General features: G+C 31.3%; 1 protein-coding gene across 10 annotated transcripts in view; it reads right to left on the bottom strand.

Moving 5' to 3' along the window:
- Sarm (sterile alpha and armadillo motif) overlaps positions 1-15,115 on the bottom strand; it is a 343,946-nt gene that overhangs the window by 165,180 nt on the left and 163,651 nt on the right. Inside the window, exon 1 of one of the 10 annotated variants that reach the window (XM_085958235.1) lies at positions 8,817-9,295. The exons of the other annotated variants lie outside the window; for them this stretch is intronic. Coding sequence (XP_085814361.1) covers positions 8,817-8,897 — 81 coding nt within the window. The 5' untranslated portion in view covers positions 8,898-9,295. Of the gene's footprint in view, positions 1-8,816; positions 9,296-15,115 lie in introns of those variants that run through there. 10 annotated transcript variants of the gene reach the window in all.

Raw genomic sequence — 15,115 nt, 5'->3', positions numbered from 1 at the left:
TTTCGAGTATAGAATATTTAAAATTAATAAATTCCACATTTTGATAATGCAGAAATGTTAGAAAGCAGTAGTTCTTCAGCAATACACAAAAAAGTAAAAAAATACCTAAGGTGTACTTGGCTGATTATGAAATTTAGCGACACAAATAATATGTAAAAAAGTGCAAAGTACTTACTCTAATATACTACGTAATCAAGAACTTTTCTTGATGTATATGTTACGCCGATTGTGCGAAATTGAATATTACATGAAATGGGCAAAATTTTGCCTAAATCATGAAAAATGCAAGCCCGTTACCTTATTCATGAATTAGACAAAATATCTGGAGAGTGCGTGAATTCGGCAGTAATTTTTCTGTCTAGTTCATGTATTGGACAAATTAGATAGTAGCGCTACGGTGGTATTTTTTGCAACTAAACTAAATGTATCAAAATGCTCGTGCATTGGTCAAAATGTACATATATTATCTATGGTCAAAATAAATGATCGCGCTCCGGTGGTAGTTTTTGCAACTAATCAAACTAAACAAATGTCATTGATTATAATATAAAAATATACCAATCAATATGTAACTGCAATGACTTTCATATCTATTTACTATGCGCAAAGAAATCTAGAACTTTAATATGATAACGGAAGAATTTTATTGAAAAGTATTTTCGTGATTTGATTCGTGCTTGGTCGATTGAATGTTTGTGATAGGTAGTTTGATGACACTTGATAGCTAACCTCAAAATGGACATTCAGTTGAATACTTTAATTCGGAATTACAAAACCAAACCTAACCTAACCTAATAATAATAATATTATATTATGTCCAATTATAACTAATAAAACCATCCGTATTAAATTTACTTTTTCTTCTGTCATGTTGACAGTTCAAGAATTCCATACCCTGGCGAATTCACGTACCCAGCAGAAAATTTACCTAATTCATGAATAAGGCAACAGGCTTGACTGTTACATGAATTAGCCAAAATTTTGGCCATTTCATGTAATAGTCAATTTCGCACATTCGGTGTAACATATTATATATATTATTATATACAGGTAGTCAGGTTAGTCAGGTATTACAGACTTACTCATAAACCCTATTTTATTTACATGGTAATATAATTAACAATAACTGAAAATAATATAAATAAAAGTTACAGGTAAGTACGCAAGTACCTACTCAACAATTCTCCTAATAACTATACAATGGCAGATTAGATTAGTATTTGTTTGTGAAACGACACAACGTGATTCCCAGAACGACTTTGGTTCGAAATAGTTCCAAAACAGGTAAGGCAAAACGCCTAATCTACCTGTACGGCGTTCAGGAATTCAAGCGATGCCAAACACTTAAATTTCCAAGAACCGAAACACATGTTTCTGACGTATGTAATAAATACTCAATTATTATGTTTATGTATGCAGTTTAAATTTAAAACACACACGGCCTCGTGCGGACGCAGTCTAGCAAAGATTCTCTTCGAATATTTTATAATTAGGCACTTGCCACTTATTTTAGTTTAAAGTCAACGAACGAGAATTATTAAAAACTACAAACTGTGAAATAAAATTGTATCTCTTGGGTAAGCAAATATGTCTCAAGCCGTGTTTCACGTTGGTTGACCCAAAGTAACCTAATATTATTATCGTGTTTGACGTAGAATGGGTCGTGTCCGGAATTTTGTACGTATGCATGTCCGCCGTATTACAGAAATGTTGTATCGGAAATATAAAAATGGTCGTATATTACAGACATGGCCCCCACATCCTGAAGCGGGCCCCCAGGCTAGGATCTTTGGCGGGGCCCCTTACCTATCGCTAAGGATAAAGGTAGTGTGACGCTCCACAGTAGCTTTTTCCAAATGATGTACGCGGTAAAATTAATGTGTATATGTTTAGTGTTTTTTTTTATATTTTAATACATCCATTTGAAATATGGAATTGTCGAGTATACACAAATAAAAATTGTATCGTACAAACACATAATTAATTAATTAATAATATTATTGAAGGAAAATACCGCTCTTACTATTAGAGAGGATTTGTGATGTGTATTTATATCACTTTATCTGGTCGACTCGCCACGCTGTGCCCTTTCTGAGCCCGGGCCCCCAGGCTAGAGCCCTGTCAGCCCCCCCTTTGTGAGGGACATGATTACAAACCATCCAACCTCTTTGGGTCGTATAGTGCTGAGATAAAATCATGTCCAAATAAAACACGGTTCTTGTCGGTTTACAGAAAGCCAGCTGCAAACAAATTTTGAAAATAGCCGATATACTGGATTATTTGTTAGGTTGGGTTAGGTTAAATTAGGTTAGGTTTTCATTCTTGAATTTTACCAAAATCAGCTATGAAAATTGGCGCGGTTCCCGCCACTTACAAAACAAAACTGACAAAATACCTAATAAAAAGTAAAAACTACCCACATACAAGGGAAAGACAATAGATAATAGGTATGCACTTAAACTAGAAATAGGTACAAAGCAACGCGTATTTTTTTCATCTCGGTGCTATAGATATGACAGTTAAGTACCTTCACGGTCATTTCTTTCCGATAAGAAAGCTCACGGCGAACTGCACTACGGTGAATAATGTTATACGTGGAGTTTATATGTAACCAGAATAGGTACGTCTTTGAAATCAGTCCCAAAAAGGGTGCCTTCCTGGAGTTGGAGTGTCACGAAATTAGTAGCAAATGTTAACAACTATAACTTTAAAACTAGGTACCTACCTAAACAGCGAATAGTAACAAATTAATGATACTCCGTTTGAAAGTCAAAGGTGCAAATCAATCAGCAGAATATAATATTATAACAGACGAAAATAACGACAATAACACTTGGAAGGTGATCAATGTGATAATATTATTAATTAATATGTCTTCAGTGAAAATTAAAATATAAACTAAATTTAGTTTGGAGAGTTTCGAGTAATTTTGTATACAAGCGTCTAATTTTTTTCTTATTTTTCAATAATTAATCAAAACGAATTGTAAAAAAATTGCATTGTTGACATCAATACGACTTTTTTTAAAACAACTATCGTCTTATGTGGTATTTTGTAAGTAAGAAAAAATGATTACACTATTATACAGGAAAATATATACGTCCTCAAAAACGTCCCTATCATTTCTATAATATATAAGTAATATGACAATTTAAAGGCTAGAGTCCAGGAATATCTGCATAATGTTTTTCAACCTAGTAGAAAAACAAAAATACATGGACAAAATTGTATCAGAACATGTTAAATGTTCGGAAACGATACGTCTTTCGAGCAGTTTATACAGAATGCTCACCATTATTAATATTAGGTACTAAGTAAATTAGATAGGTAGTTATAAATTTGAGTAAAAATTTTACTTTAATAACCAATTTTGCTTAGGTAGATATGTAGGATTATAATTCAACGTTCATTGATTATAGGTACTATCTAACGCTGTTTTACGTAAGTACACATGTATTAAAGATACATAACTTGAAAATATCGGGAATGGGACAACTGGACGCCAGGACAATTGGACGCCGCACTGTCATAGACACGTATACAGAACGTAGAAGAGGAATTTTAATCAGTTTCTATCTACTACGACCTACGTGGTTGTTTTAATTCATTTTACTCTTAACATAATGTTTTTTTTATTGCGGATTGAGAATTATATAAAAATGAAAAACTCTTTTTTCGTTGGAACTTAAACATATGCACGATTAAATCATTATTTACGTGTGCATATTTAAATTCTCACCAACTATTAAATCATAATATAATAATTTAAATATAAATAATAATATTGAATATTTTTTTAAAGTACCTATAAGTACCTAACGTCTATTTATTTTCAAATTGCGTGGCGTCCAGTTGTCCCGGCGCCAAATCGTCCTAGACGCGAAAATACCTCATCAACATATTACATACATGGCAAAAATATAACAGGAGTCGAAATTTTTTTTCCAATTTCGATCGATGTGCATTACGAATTTAGCTAATTGCGACGAAATTAACTAATGAAACGCTTTTCAAATGAAATTGTATATATTGATATTATAGGCTACCTGCTCATGCGGTTTGAATCAAGGTAGGCACTAATAATAGGTACTTACCTTGATTCATTAGCCGGCTTCACGGATTTCTCCAATTAAATTTTTTTCCAAATTATTTATGTTTCAATTAAGAATGTTCCATTATTAAATCTTGTAAATTTTGCGTTGAATGACGAAAAATTAAGTTGAGAAGCATTGAATGATACTACTAACCTTGTCAAAAAAAGAAATTAATCTGTACCACCAACATTGAGAATGCTATTTCTACAAAAAAAAACTAACAAAATCAAAAGAATGTTTTTATTTTCCGTAATTATTTTTAATACGATGGTGAAAGTTATAATGTCACATGTTTTCACGAGAACATAAGATTATTGGGTGCCTTTTAACTTACAACTATTTTTTTTTAAATAAATATTATATTATTGCATCCGGTTTTATTAGGAATGTGTCACTATACCTACGAATGAATGTAAGATAACACCAAAGATGTTAAAAAAACCTTCTCTTGAGGATGGTTAAACTGAGAAAAAAATACGATTAAACTTGAAGGAAACTAACGCATTATAAATTGATTTGTAACAGAATTCGCAACAGAATTACTTAGGCCCGTTTCAGACGGGACACCGGTGTCGCGCTCGATATAATATAGGAGGCCTTTTTATTCGAATAAACGGGCCTTTGTATTATGTTTATGAACGCCCCAGAGCTAATGAGTCAACGCATAATTTCGCGTTATAAATTAGAGCATAAAACTGGCTGCGGTAATAAAACAAGTGTATTGGCGGCTTGAGAATGTAGCGGGCGAAGAAAAAGTGTACCGGACACGCGTTGACTCATTAGCTCTGGGGCATATACTAGCGCGACACCGGTGTCCCGTCTGAAACGGGCCTCAATTTCGCCGGTTTGTCAAAGCCTGAAACCAATTTAACACGAATTACTAAATGCACAGATATTTATTGCCAATCGAAAATCGAATTGGTTATGGCATGGTCGGTATTATTTGTCGTCAGTGGCAAGCTTACGAATTTGGAGGCCCGAGGGATTGACTGAGTGTATCCCTCCTTCACAGTAAAAAATAAAATTAAAAATAATAATATACCTATCTCTTAATTATCAAATTATTATTGACGGTGGCAGTGATGAGTCTGATGACATACATATTTGTTATGGGTTGGTTTTATTAAAAGATATTATTAATTATATTTAACGTTTTCTTTTATTCCGATTTATAACACAAAATCACATACAATTATTATTACTGAAGTTTTAATACAAAGTTGAATATTACATGGTACACAATGCGTCTTTCTTGTGAGACGTCCAGCTGTAGAGTGTTTTGTTTTTCTGAAATACTTCTAGGAAGGAAATAATAAATATGATGCAAAAAAACTTAAGAAATGAACAAGATGCAACATGTTTCAGCCTGTCGAACCCACAGGCTGACTAACTAACGGTACACATTTGAATGGCACATAACATATTATTAGCGGTTTATTTTTTGTGTACAAGTAAGTATTCAATATTATGTTTGAGCGCCTAGTGGTTATGATATTTTTAGTGTTAATTGCATGAGTTTTTTTGTACTGCTTTGGGTAATCATGTATTTCTAAGATTATTGTATAATTTAACACTTGTATGACTGCCCTGAACTGTTTCGAAGCCCCTTTTAAAATTTTTCGGAGAATCGATTTCGTCATCTGGGTCAAAGAGGATCGCAGCTCATTGTCGTATTAATTACTACATACATACACCATTCGGAATACAAAACGCATTCACATTGTATCTGAACTAATGAATTTACATTAGATATGACATTCCAATAGGTATAATTTCAGATTAACCTATTAAGTAAAGATAATCCGCAAAATAAGTCGTGAATACTTAATGAATATGATATACTTAATTAAAGTTGTCCGCGGAGCATTTAATTACTTTTTAATTACCGCATTTAAATAACATGCTAATTATATCGAATGGCAAATTAATTAGTGTACAACAGGTGTTCCGTCCGCGTGGAAAGGGTTTTATTGAACATTTCATGTATCTGATATATTGTTGTATCAACGCAGAAATACATGTGGAAATATACAATAGAAGAAGAAAATAATGTACTTACGATTAATAATAATTATTACGATTAATAATAAATATTATGACTAATATTATAACCACACATAATTCGATTCAAAAATCGAACTGTATTCAAAATTCCCAATACGAAATTTAAATGATTCTTTATTTACAAAACAACATACTGCAAACCGGAATGCGAGTCGCCATTTTTTTTGGGACTACCAATAGAAGAATGAAATAAAGTAGTTATGACCAATACAACCACACATAATTCGATTCATAAATCGAACTGGCTTCAAAATTCCTAATACGAAATTCGAAAGACTCTTTATTTACAAAGCAACATACTTCAAACCGGAATGCGAGTCGCCATTTTTTTTGGGATTACCAATAGAAGAATGAAATAAAGTAGTTATGACCAATACAACTACACATAATTCGATTCAAAAATCGAACTGTCTTCAAAATTCCTAAAACGAAATTCGAACGATTCTTTAATAAATTTATCTATCAAAAGTAGTTGGTAATTAACAACCATTGTAATATACTGTATATTATTGAGTCGATATAATAATATCATCGTGTAGATAAGAAGATAAGCATCTGATGATAATTATAACAATAGGTTATAAATAACTTATAATATGATTACCTATTAAATTCGATTGATTAAAATTCACGTGAATTTTTGAAATGATGTAGGTACGCCTAATCAACATAATATTATAATCTAATCAATCGAATCTATATTTTTTTTGTTTTGTCAACAATTTACAACTAAATATTACCAACTTATTAATTTTCTATAATATAATGGGATATAATAATAATAAATGTATACCAAATGCTAATGAATAACAAAAAAAATGGATAAGGCTTTCAGGTGTAATGCTATAGAGGAGTGGCTTATCTCTAGCTTGACAATTTAGCTAATTACCTATGTTTTTGCTTTCCCTTCATTCTAATGCCTAATATCTAAATTGCATTAAGTATCTATGCGACATTCTAAGAAATTAATTAATGATGAAAATTGGCACACTTTGAACGGTTAATTATAGAAGCTTTATAAAAATACTCATTATTTCATTAGAAATATGTACCTAGTAAGTTTTATGGTGTACATGTAAATTTATTATGATAATAATATATCCTAGTATAACTAATTTAATAAAATAAATATTGTTTTCATAATAGCTAATCAACCCAAACAGATAGTCAACAGTTTCCTTATATTTAGAATTACATTGACAACCTTTTATTATGACCGGGTAATAAATACTTACTGACAATAGTGACAATCAATGGTTTTAACTGATTGAAACCATTTCAGATTTATTTATTTATTTAGAAAGAGTATTACGGCATTACAGCGATTGGCCAATGCGCCATAAAACATAATTAATACAAAATTATAAAAATGACTTCATTACAAAATAATAACCAGTATAACAAGAAAGTAGAAAAGACAGTATATGCTTACGTAGATATTAGAGTAAAATGATAAATACAATTATAAATCTAACCTATTTAACACATATCAAGATACTTACAGATCAAGATACAATGTTGAAAATTAAATAAAACATAATACGCACCTACTGTATTTCAATTTTTTATTTATTACGTTAATTGAACTTTACATTTACATTACTCCAAGACCCACTATAGCCAGGCCGTCACGGAATTGCAAACTTGGATGGTATTGCCTATTGCTCATAATTCGAATGTAATATTATGGTAAACTGTTTATAAAAAAATGATGATGATTATTGAAATAAATCGTAACAATTTACACGAAAATCTTCATTTCTTGGGAAAAGTTATTAACGAATTGTATTCGAAAATACTCAATAACTGGTAGCACTACCATTGAAATAACTAGAATACAATCAGCCTTGGAATCTTTTATGTTTCTCTGTTACCATTATTATAGTCTGCTTATATTAAAGTTCTTAAAATTTTAAATTACTCTATTATATTGTTTCATGTTTCTTGCTATTAGTATAATAATTTTTATTGCCTACCATACATTTACCATACACTGTATTACTCCAAGACCCACTATAGTCAGGCCGTGACGAAACTCTAAACTTGGATGGTATTGCTAGTCGTTGCTCATACTTCTAATGTAGGTAATATTATGGTAAACTGTTTGTAAAAAAATGATGATGGTTAAATAATGAAATAAATACCTAGTAATAATTTAAACGAAAATCTTCATTATTGGGAAAATGTTAACGAATTGCATTCGAAGATAATCAATAAGTACACTACCATCGAAATAACTATTATACAGTCGGCCTTGGTATTACTTTATTATATTGTTTCATATTTCTTGTTATTAGTAATAATGTATTTTTGTTCGTGTACAAAGTACATTAATATAATATTTTACATTAGTACGGTGTACTTTTACTATGTCGCATTGGTTACTAATACATATCTTAATTCGGTTTTTTCTGAATAAATAAATCAGGATATTCTTCAAATAGTTTTTCATCATCTGTATTTTAGTGAATACTTTATTTACATACCAACGAATATGGTGTAAGTATACTACTTACATAAATAATTGCATTAAATCAGTGTGAAATGATTAAAATATCTGATTTCCATTAAAGCAATGCAACACGTTACGGCAAGTCATAAAAGCAGACTCTATAACCGAATTAATGAATCATTATCGAAAGTCAAAGTGGTTTTCACCTTCTTAGAGAAGACAAGTCTCGGCCTTCCTGGCGGCAGCGACGCAGGCTGAGTCGGCATACTGGCCCTATTCACGACCATGCCTCTGCTGCTGACAACCAACGAACACCACCACTACGCACAATATATCCGAAACAATATATTCCACCACACACTAGACACTGACGTCAGGAAAACTCACAACTAAAGCCACGTCACAATAAACAAATCTTCACTCAATTATTTTCAAATACACAAATTTTCACAACGGATATACTTAACAGCTGGTTTAAATAATATTATGTTATTATATCCCAAGTGCGGTGTGTAATAATATAAGCGTGTTTTTCTCGGAATGAACATTGAACTGATAGCATCATAAGTAAAGCCTTGATATCGCACTTCGAGTGTAAAGGAAAACTGCGATTAAAAAAATCTTTTCCGCGATCAATTTCGCATTGACAGTGCGGTGTTAACTCGACTGCGACACGGGCTCGACTGAACGTCCGTTTTCGTTAGCGCGGCTTTATAATATCTTGCTCATTGTCGGTGTGTCGCATTGGTTTTCAACTCTTTTGATTACCCGAGTCGCATTTTTACGACCGATTTTACCTGTCGTATTAAAAATAATTACAAGATAAAAAGAACTTTTTATATAAGTACCACGTTTTTAAATTTTCTGTTGAATCATATAAACTTGAAAATTCTATGTATTAATAAATACTTTTTTTTGTACTTGATAAAAATACTGAATAAATATAAAATACTGAAATGTCATTTTGACATATTGATTTCCATAGTATCGCACGTATATATTAATAATTTAGTTGCTAGGATCCCCTTAGCAACCAATAGTAGTGTTTTACTTTTTACGAATTTTTTCCGAAACATACAAAACAGAATTAACTGAAAATGAATTCAATTCTGCTTAAATATGACTAAAAGTATTAAAAGAATGCATTGTAAATGTGTTCTGATATATTCTAAAAGTTTCAAAAGTCTATCTAGTCGGGAAGTTAGTTAAAAATCGATTGCAAGATTTGGACAAACAAGAATATGAGCTAATAAAAACGTGGTAATATGCGGTGTTAGGGTAAAAGAAAAATGTATCTATTGACGAAAAAATCGTCCTTCGGATAATTAATTAATTTAAGATTTTTTAATAATTTTAGAAATATATACTTATCTAGAAATATAAAGAAATATAATATATATATACTTGTGTAGAAATATATATACTTATGTAGAAAAATTAACTGGTGTGACTGAACACTTTCACTCGTAGACAACTATAACTGACGTGGTATCATGGTGAATATCTGTTTTCTTAAATAGGTATACATTTATTTATTTAAAAACAAAAAATTGTAGACCATGAGATTTAAATTGACAAATAACTAACTCTAATCAACGGAGTTGCATAAGCAACGAGTTAAATAAAATTGCATAGAAAATATTAGGTACCTACCCTTAGAAGATTGAATAAAGTAAAATTTCAAAAGCAAAATAGGTACACAGAGCATCACTAAAAATGTCTGTTCTGGGGAACGGATTGATTAGTCTGAATATCTTCTCAGAGAGTAAGTAGGCAATAGTTTTTTTTTGATAATTTCGCGAATCTTTCAACGCGATCATTTGCGAATATATCAAACTTCTCAAGATACCGATTTTTAAAAATAAGCAAAAATAAAATGCCATTGGTGAGTGCGCATAGTGCATTAAAAAAGTAAATCGCTATCGTAGTAAGTCGCATCACTAAGTTGATTATTCATATGTGTCCTATTTTCCTCTAACCCACGTTTCGGAGATTATACAAGGGCTGAATGCTTTCTTACTCGCACTTATAGTTATTTTTTGTTCAGGTGTTGCAATATATCGACGACAATATATGTGTCGCTAGATTTCAAAATCAGCCAAGTCCATAATAGATGAATAGGAGAAAGACAGCTTTTTGTTTTCTCAAAATACACAGTCACAATGGTGAAAGTTTATATTATTTCGAGTATAGAATATTTAAAATTAATAAATTCCACATTTTGATAATGCAGAAATGTTAGAAAGCATTAGTCCTTCAGCAATTCACAAAAAAATCAAAAATACCTAAAGGTGGACTTGGCTGATTTTGAAATGTAGCGACACATTATTATGACGACAAGGTAAAAGATGTTTTTTTACTCAGTTTTTTAAAATTGAATTTGATAATAACATTCAACACGGCTAAATAAATACATGCTATGTCTAAACACTCTAAACTCTAAAAGATGTAAGCTGCAAACACCGAAATATTATCTAAATTGAAGTGGGAAAAGACTTAACCATCATTTTATTGAATTTTCTTTAATTAACTCAAAAATTAATATCAGACTGGGAAAATCACCAAATTATTAATTACCATGTACTTGAAATATATTATGTCTATTTATTTTATATTGTAACTTTGATCGAAAACCATAACAGAAACGTTTTTGCGCCTCCTGTAAAAATTGATTTGTGTGGGTTAAGTCCTTTTTTAACTTTCGATATGTATTTTGTTTGGGTAGGACGAGTAGGTAGTAATGATGGATCATTTGAAAACGGCACTACATTATTTTAGAAAATATGTTATTTATAATCGCATGGTACTTAGCTTTCAACTCATTTTTACTAAACTCTATTACTTATGCATTTGAATCGTCAACAAATATAATTTAAAAAATCAGACCGCGGGTGCGAGATTCGTAACGCCTGCCTTTTCAATTTCCATCCTACCACCTTGTTCAAGTGTTTTCAACTTTGCAGAGGGAACGCCCACGAACCTGACGCGACCTGAGGATGACGAACGAAGACGAAGGTAGGTACCAAGATGTCCACAGCCTGAAGTAGGACGACGTCGAATTTCATTTTTCCTCTTTGACACGTCATTAACGATTCTTGATTTGTTCTTGCATGTTTCTTAAATACTATGAAAAAATATGTTGATTAAATAGACAAATAATACTTACAATATTAAATAATATTGTGTATTATTTGAGGTGTACCTACCTACGTAATATTCTGCCATTTTGAGTTAATCTTAAAAGATTGTCAAACACGTTCAAATATAACAGAAAAGCGAATACTTAGTGAAATAAAATTTAGTTGTAAATTATAAAAAAAACAGCAGCTAATGAATATAAACGACTTGCTATTAATCTCCGGTTTAATGATATTTAACTATCAAAGCTGGATTTGATGTTCTTTTTGTGAATATACGTAGGATAAGTACTTACTTAAAAAAAATAATGGAGGTTTCAGATTTTGAGCTAACCTCATTCATTCGTTTGAATAAAAGTGGTTTAATTAAAAAATATTAGCAAGTCCTAGTACGTTAAAACTAAAATTTGGATAGATTCCGACCTGGCCTTGATGAAATCTTTATATATCATTAAGAAACTACGATATACGAGAAATATCCGATGTTAAGATGGGGAAAATAAAAAAAAATAGTATTACACACGTGGGAAAAAACTAATGAAACTAGAATTGTAGACAGTGTAATGTAGGGAAGTATCTGTTAATATACATGAATGGTTCACACTATGATGGTATTTTTCCTATAATCTAAGGGTGCACACTAAACTTTGTCAGTCATACTTATTTGTTTTCATTGAACTAATAACACAATAATTTGCATGTGGTGCTGATTTGTTTATAAAATTCAATTAAACCCTGCCTAAACCAAACCATAATAGTTTAGGTATGATATGATGATCCGAAAAAAATTGTGCACGCTTGTTCAGTCATACTTTCGTTGAATTAAGAATAAGTACCTACTTACATAATTATTACAGACGGTGTTAGTTAGTTTTTTGAAATTCATTAAGCCCTGCCTAACCAAACTATAAACGATAAAAAATATTCGTCTATCTGTAAAATCTTTAAAATTATGTATGGTTTAATTTAATGGCATAGGTTTAGTTAGATATTTTATATGTGACGCTACATTTCAAAATCAGCCAAGTCCACCTTTAGGTATTTTTGATTTTTTTGTGAATTGCTGAAGGACTACTGCTTTCTAACATTTCTGCATTATCAAAATGTGGAATTTATTAATTTTAAATATTCTATACCCGAAATAATATAAACTTTCACCCTTGTGACTGTGTATTTGTGAAAACAAAAAGCTGTTTTTCTCCTATTTACCTATTATGGACTTTGAAATCTAGCGACACATATAAACGAATATTTTTTGACTATTATTGAAAATTATAATATATTACCCAAAGCCATTAGTCATTAGACATTAATGTCATTGCCCAAAGCATTTCAAAATCCTTGAAACTAATATCAAAAGGGCCATAACCGCACAAATAGATAGGTACGTAGTTCTACATTAAAAAAAAACTACTAAGTAAGTAATATTATATTGTGTTACTGTTAGATACCAGTGTCATCTTTAATAAGCATCGGATAAGGATTAGATGAATTGCAATAGATGCATTGTTATTTTTAGTATGCATCTACGTTTGTAGTTAGAATTCATGGGGTTTATTATATTTTTTTCATGCCTGGGGGCCTCAAAATCAGCCAGTGCCTTGGGCCTTTAAATCTCCAAACCGGCCACGGCACGAGAACAAAGATTTAAGACGAATTTATGGTTTCGCCACAAAGTAATGAATGTCATATTAGGTGCAATTAACAATATATTAACATTTTCAGGTTGGTACGAAATAACTAAAAATCGTATGTTACATTAATTGTATTAATTAAAATAAAATACAATATGCATTTTCTTTTGTTTATTGTGTAGTTATTACTTACTATTGTGTTTTATTTAATCATTAATTAAGTACTTATTTATGGAAGACATAAATACTACATAATTAAACACAATATTCCAATGAAATTCTCGGTTCAAATATCAATTAAATTTACCTTTATTGGTAAGATATAAGATACAACAAGCCAATGTGTTGATTTTCATTGTTTTCAATCATTTTTGGTATAATATTAATTCAGCTTTTAATGCGAACTTAAGGGGTCAAAAATCGCTAGATTTAATATCATATGCTAGACGTGTTTTTTGAAAGTTAGTTACATATTAAAAAATGTTAGATCTGGCAAGAAAAACGATACATTGACAACGCTGAAGAAATGATTAAAGACACACTATTCTGTTGAAGTGATTCACACGTCATAATATTATTAATTAAGTAATTTTTTTGGGGTACGGGAATAGGGATTCCTTTAAAATTTACAGGTCATACTGTGTCGGTCAGTTCAATCGATTTATAATTAAATTCTATTTTAAGCCACTACACAATCGGAAAGTAATTTTAAAACGGAAAATATAAATGTCAATACTGTATTATCAGGTATTAACATAGTCATAACCGCACATAGGAAATCACTTCCCGGAAGACGGTGCATTGTCAGTGCCACCAACGTGGATATAATAATTTAATTTTTGTACTTTCCCGCCGAAATGACAATGTGTACTATTTCGCAAATATGTAATAAATGACTAATATGTAGGGGACATTTCTTTGTCAAAAAAAATATATCTTGATCTGGTAATCATATTTGGACATCTTAACGTCGAATTTGAGAAAAATCTTCCGTTGCTTTTGAATCTCTGTGAGAGACCTTGGCATTACGTTTGTGGGTAAACTGACATTTATTAGCCATATAGTTAGGTACCATTATTTTGTAACAAGGAGCTTACGATGTTGGGCTTCGCCATTCGTACTTTCCGGGTCTTTTCGGATGTTACGATAGCTGGTATTAAAACTTTTGTTTAATTCTTTAGTTCGAAGCAGGCTTGAGAGTGGGTCTATTGTTTGGGCACCGCAAGCATGGCCTTATGGTCGAGAGGGTTCAGAATAAATTATTGAGACTCCTTTACTTGAGGCTGTATGGATAGTATCCGTGGCTTTATCCAACTGACTTTCTCTTGGGTATGCTTACATACTGCAGTCTGCAATTTAGAAGAGTTTTTTTTTAATTTAGATACGTATTTTTTTCGACTTATTCGAGGTATAAATGAGAACTCTGCCATTTTGGACAGTGTTGACCTCTGTGTCCCTGATAACTATCTTATAAATAGGGAGCATTAGTTTTTTATTCTCCCAAGGTGCAGAACCAACCTGCCACTAGTAATGCCAATTGGATGGGCGATAACTATGTTCAACCAAATTGCTTCGGGTGTTGATACATTCCACTTGCGTGAGGGTGAGTTAAGGTAGACGCTATTTTATAAATTCTTAAAATAGGGTCTCCTTAACAAACTCGGTGTACTTCTTTGAACTACTATAGATGTATTATTGTATTTTCATTGCGTTTGTATGTTTATATTATGTTCT

Source organism: Rhyacophila brunnea, unplaced genomic scaffold (genome assembly GCF_057557595.1).
Source record: "Rhyacophila brunnea isolate RB1 unplaced genomic scaffold, BYU_Rbru_1.0 scaffold_7, whole genome shotgun sequence".
Lineage (NCBI taxonomy): Eukaryota > Metazoa > Arthropoda > Insecta > Trichoptera > Rhyacophilidae > Rhyacophila > Rhyacophila brunnea.
The sequence above is the reverse complement of the archived record's forward strand: the minus strand, read 5'-3'. Positions and strand labels throughout refer to the sequence as shown.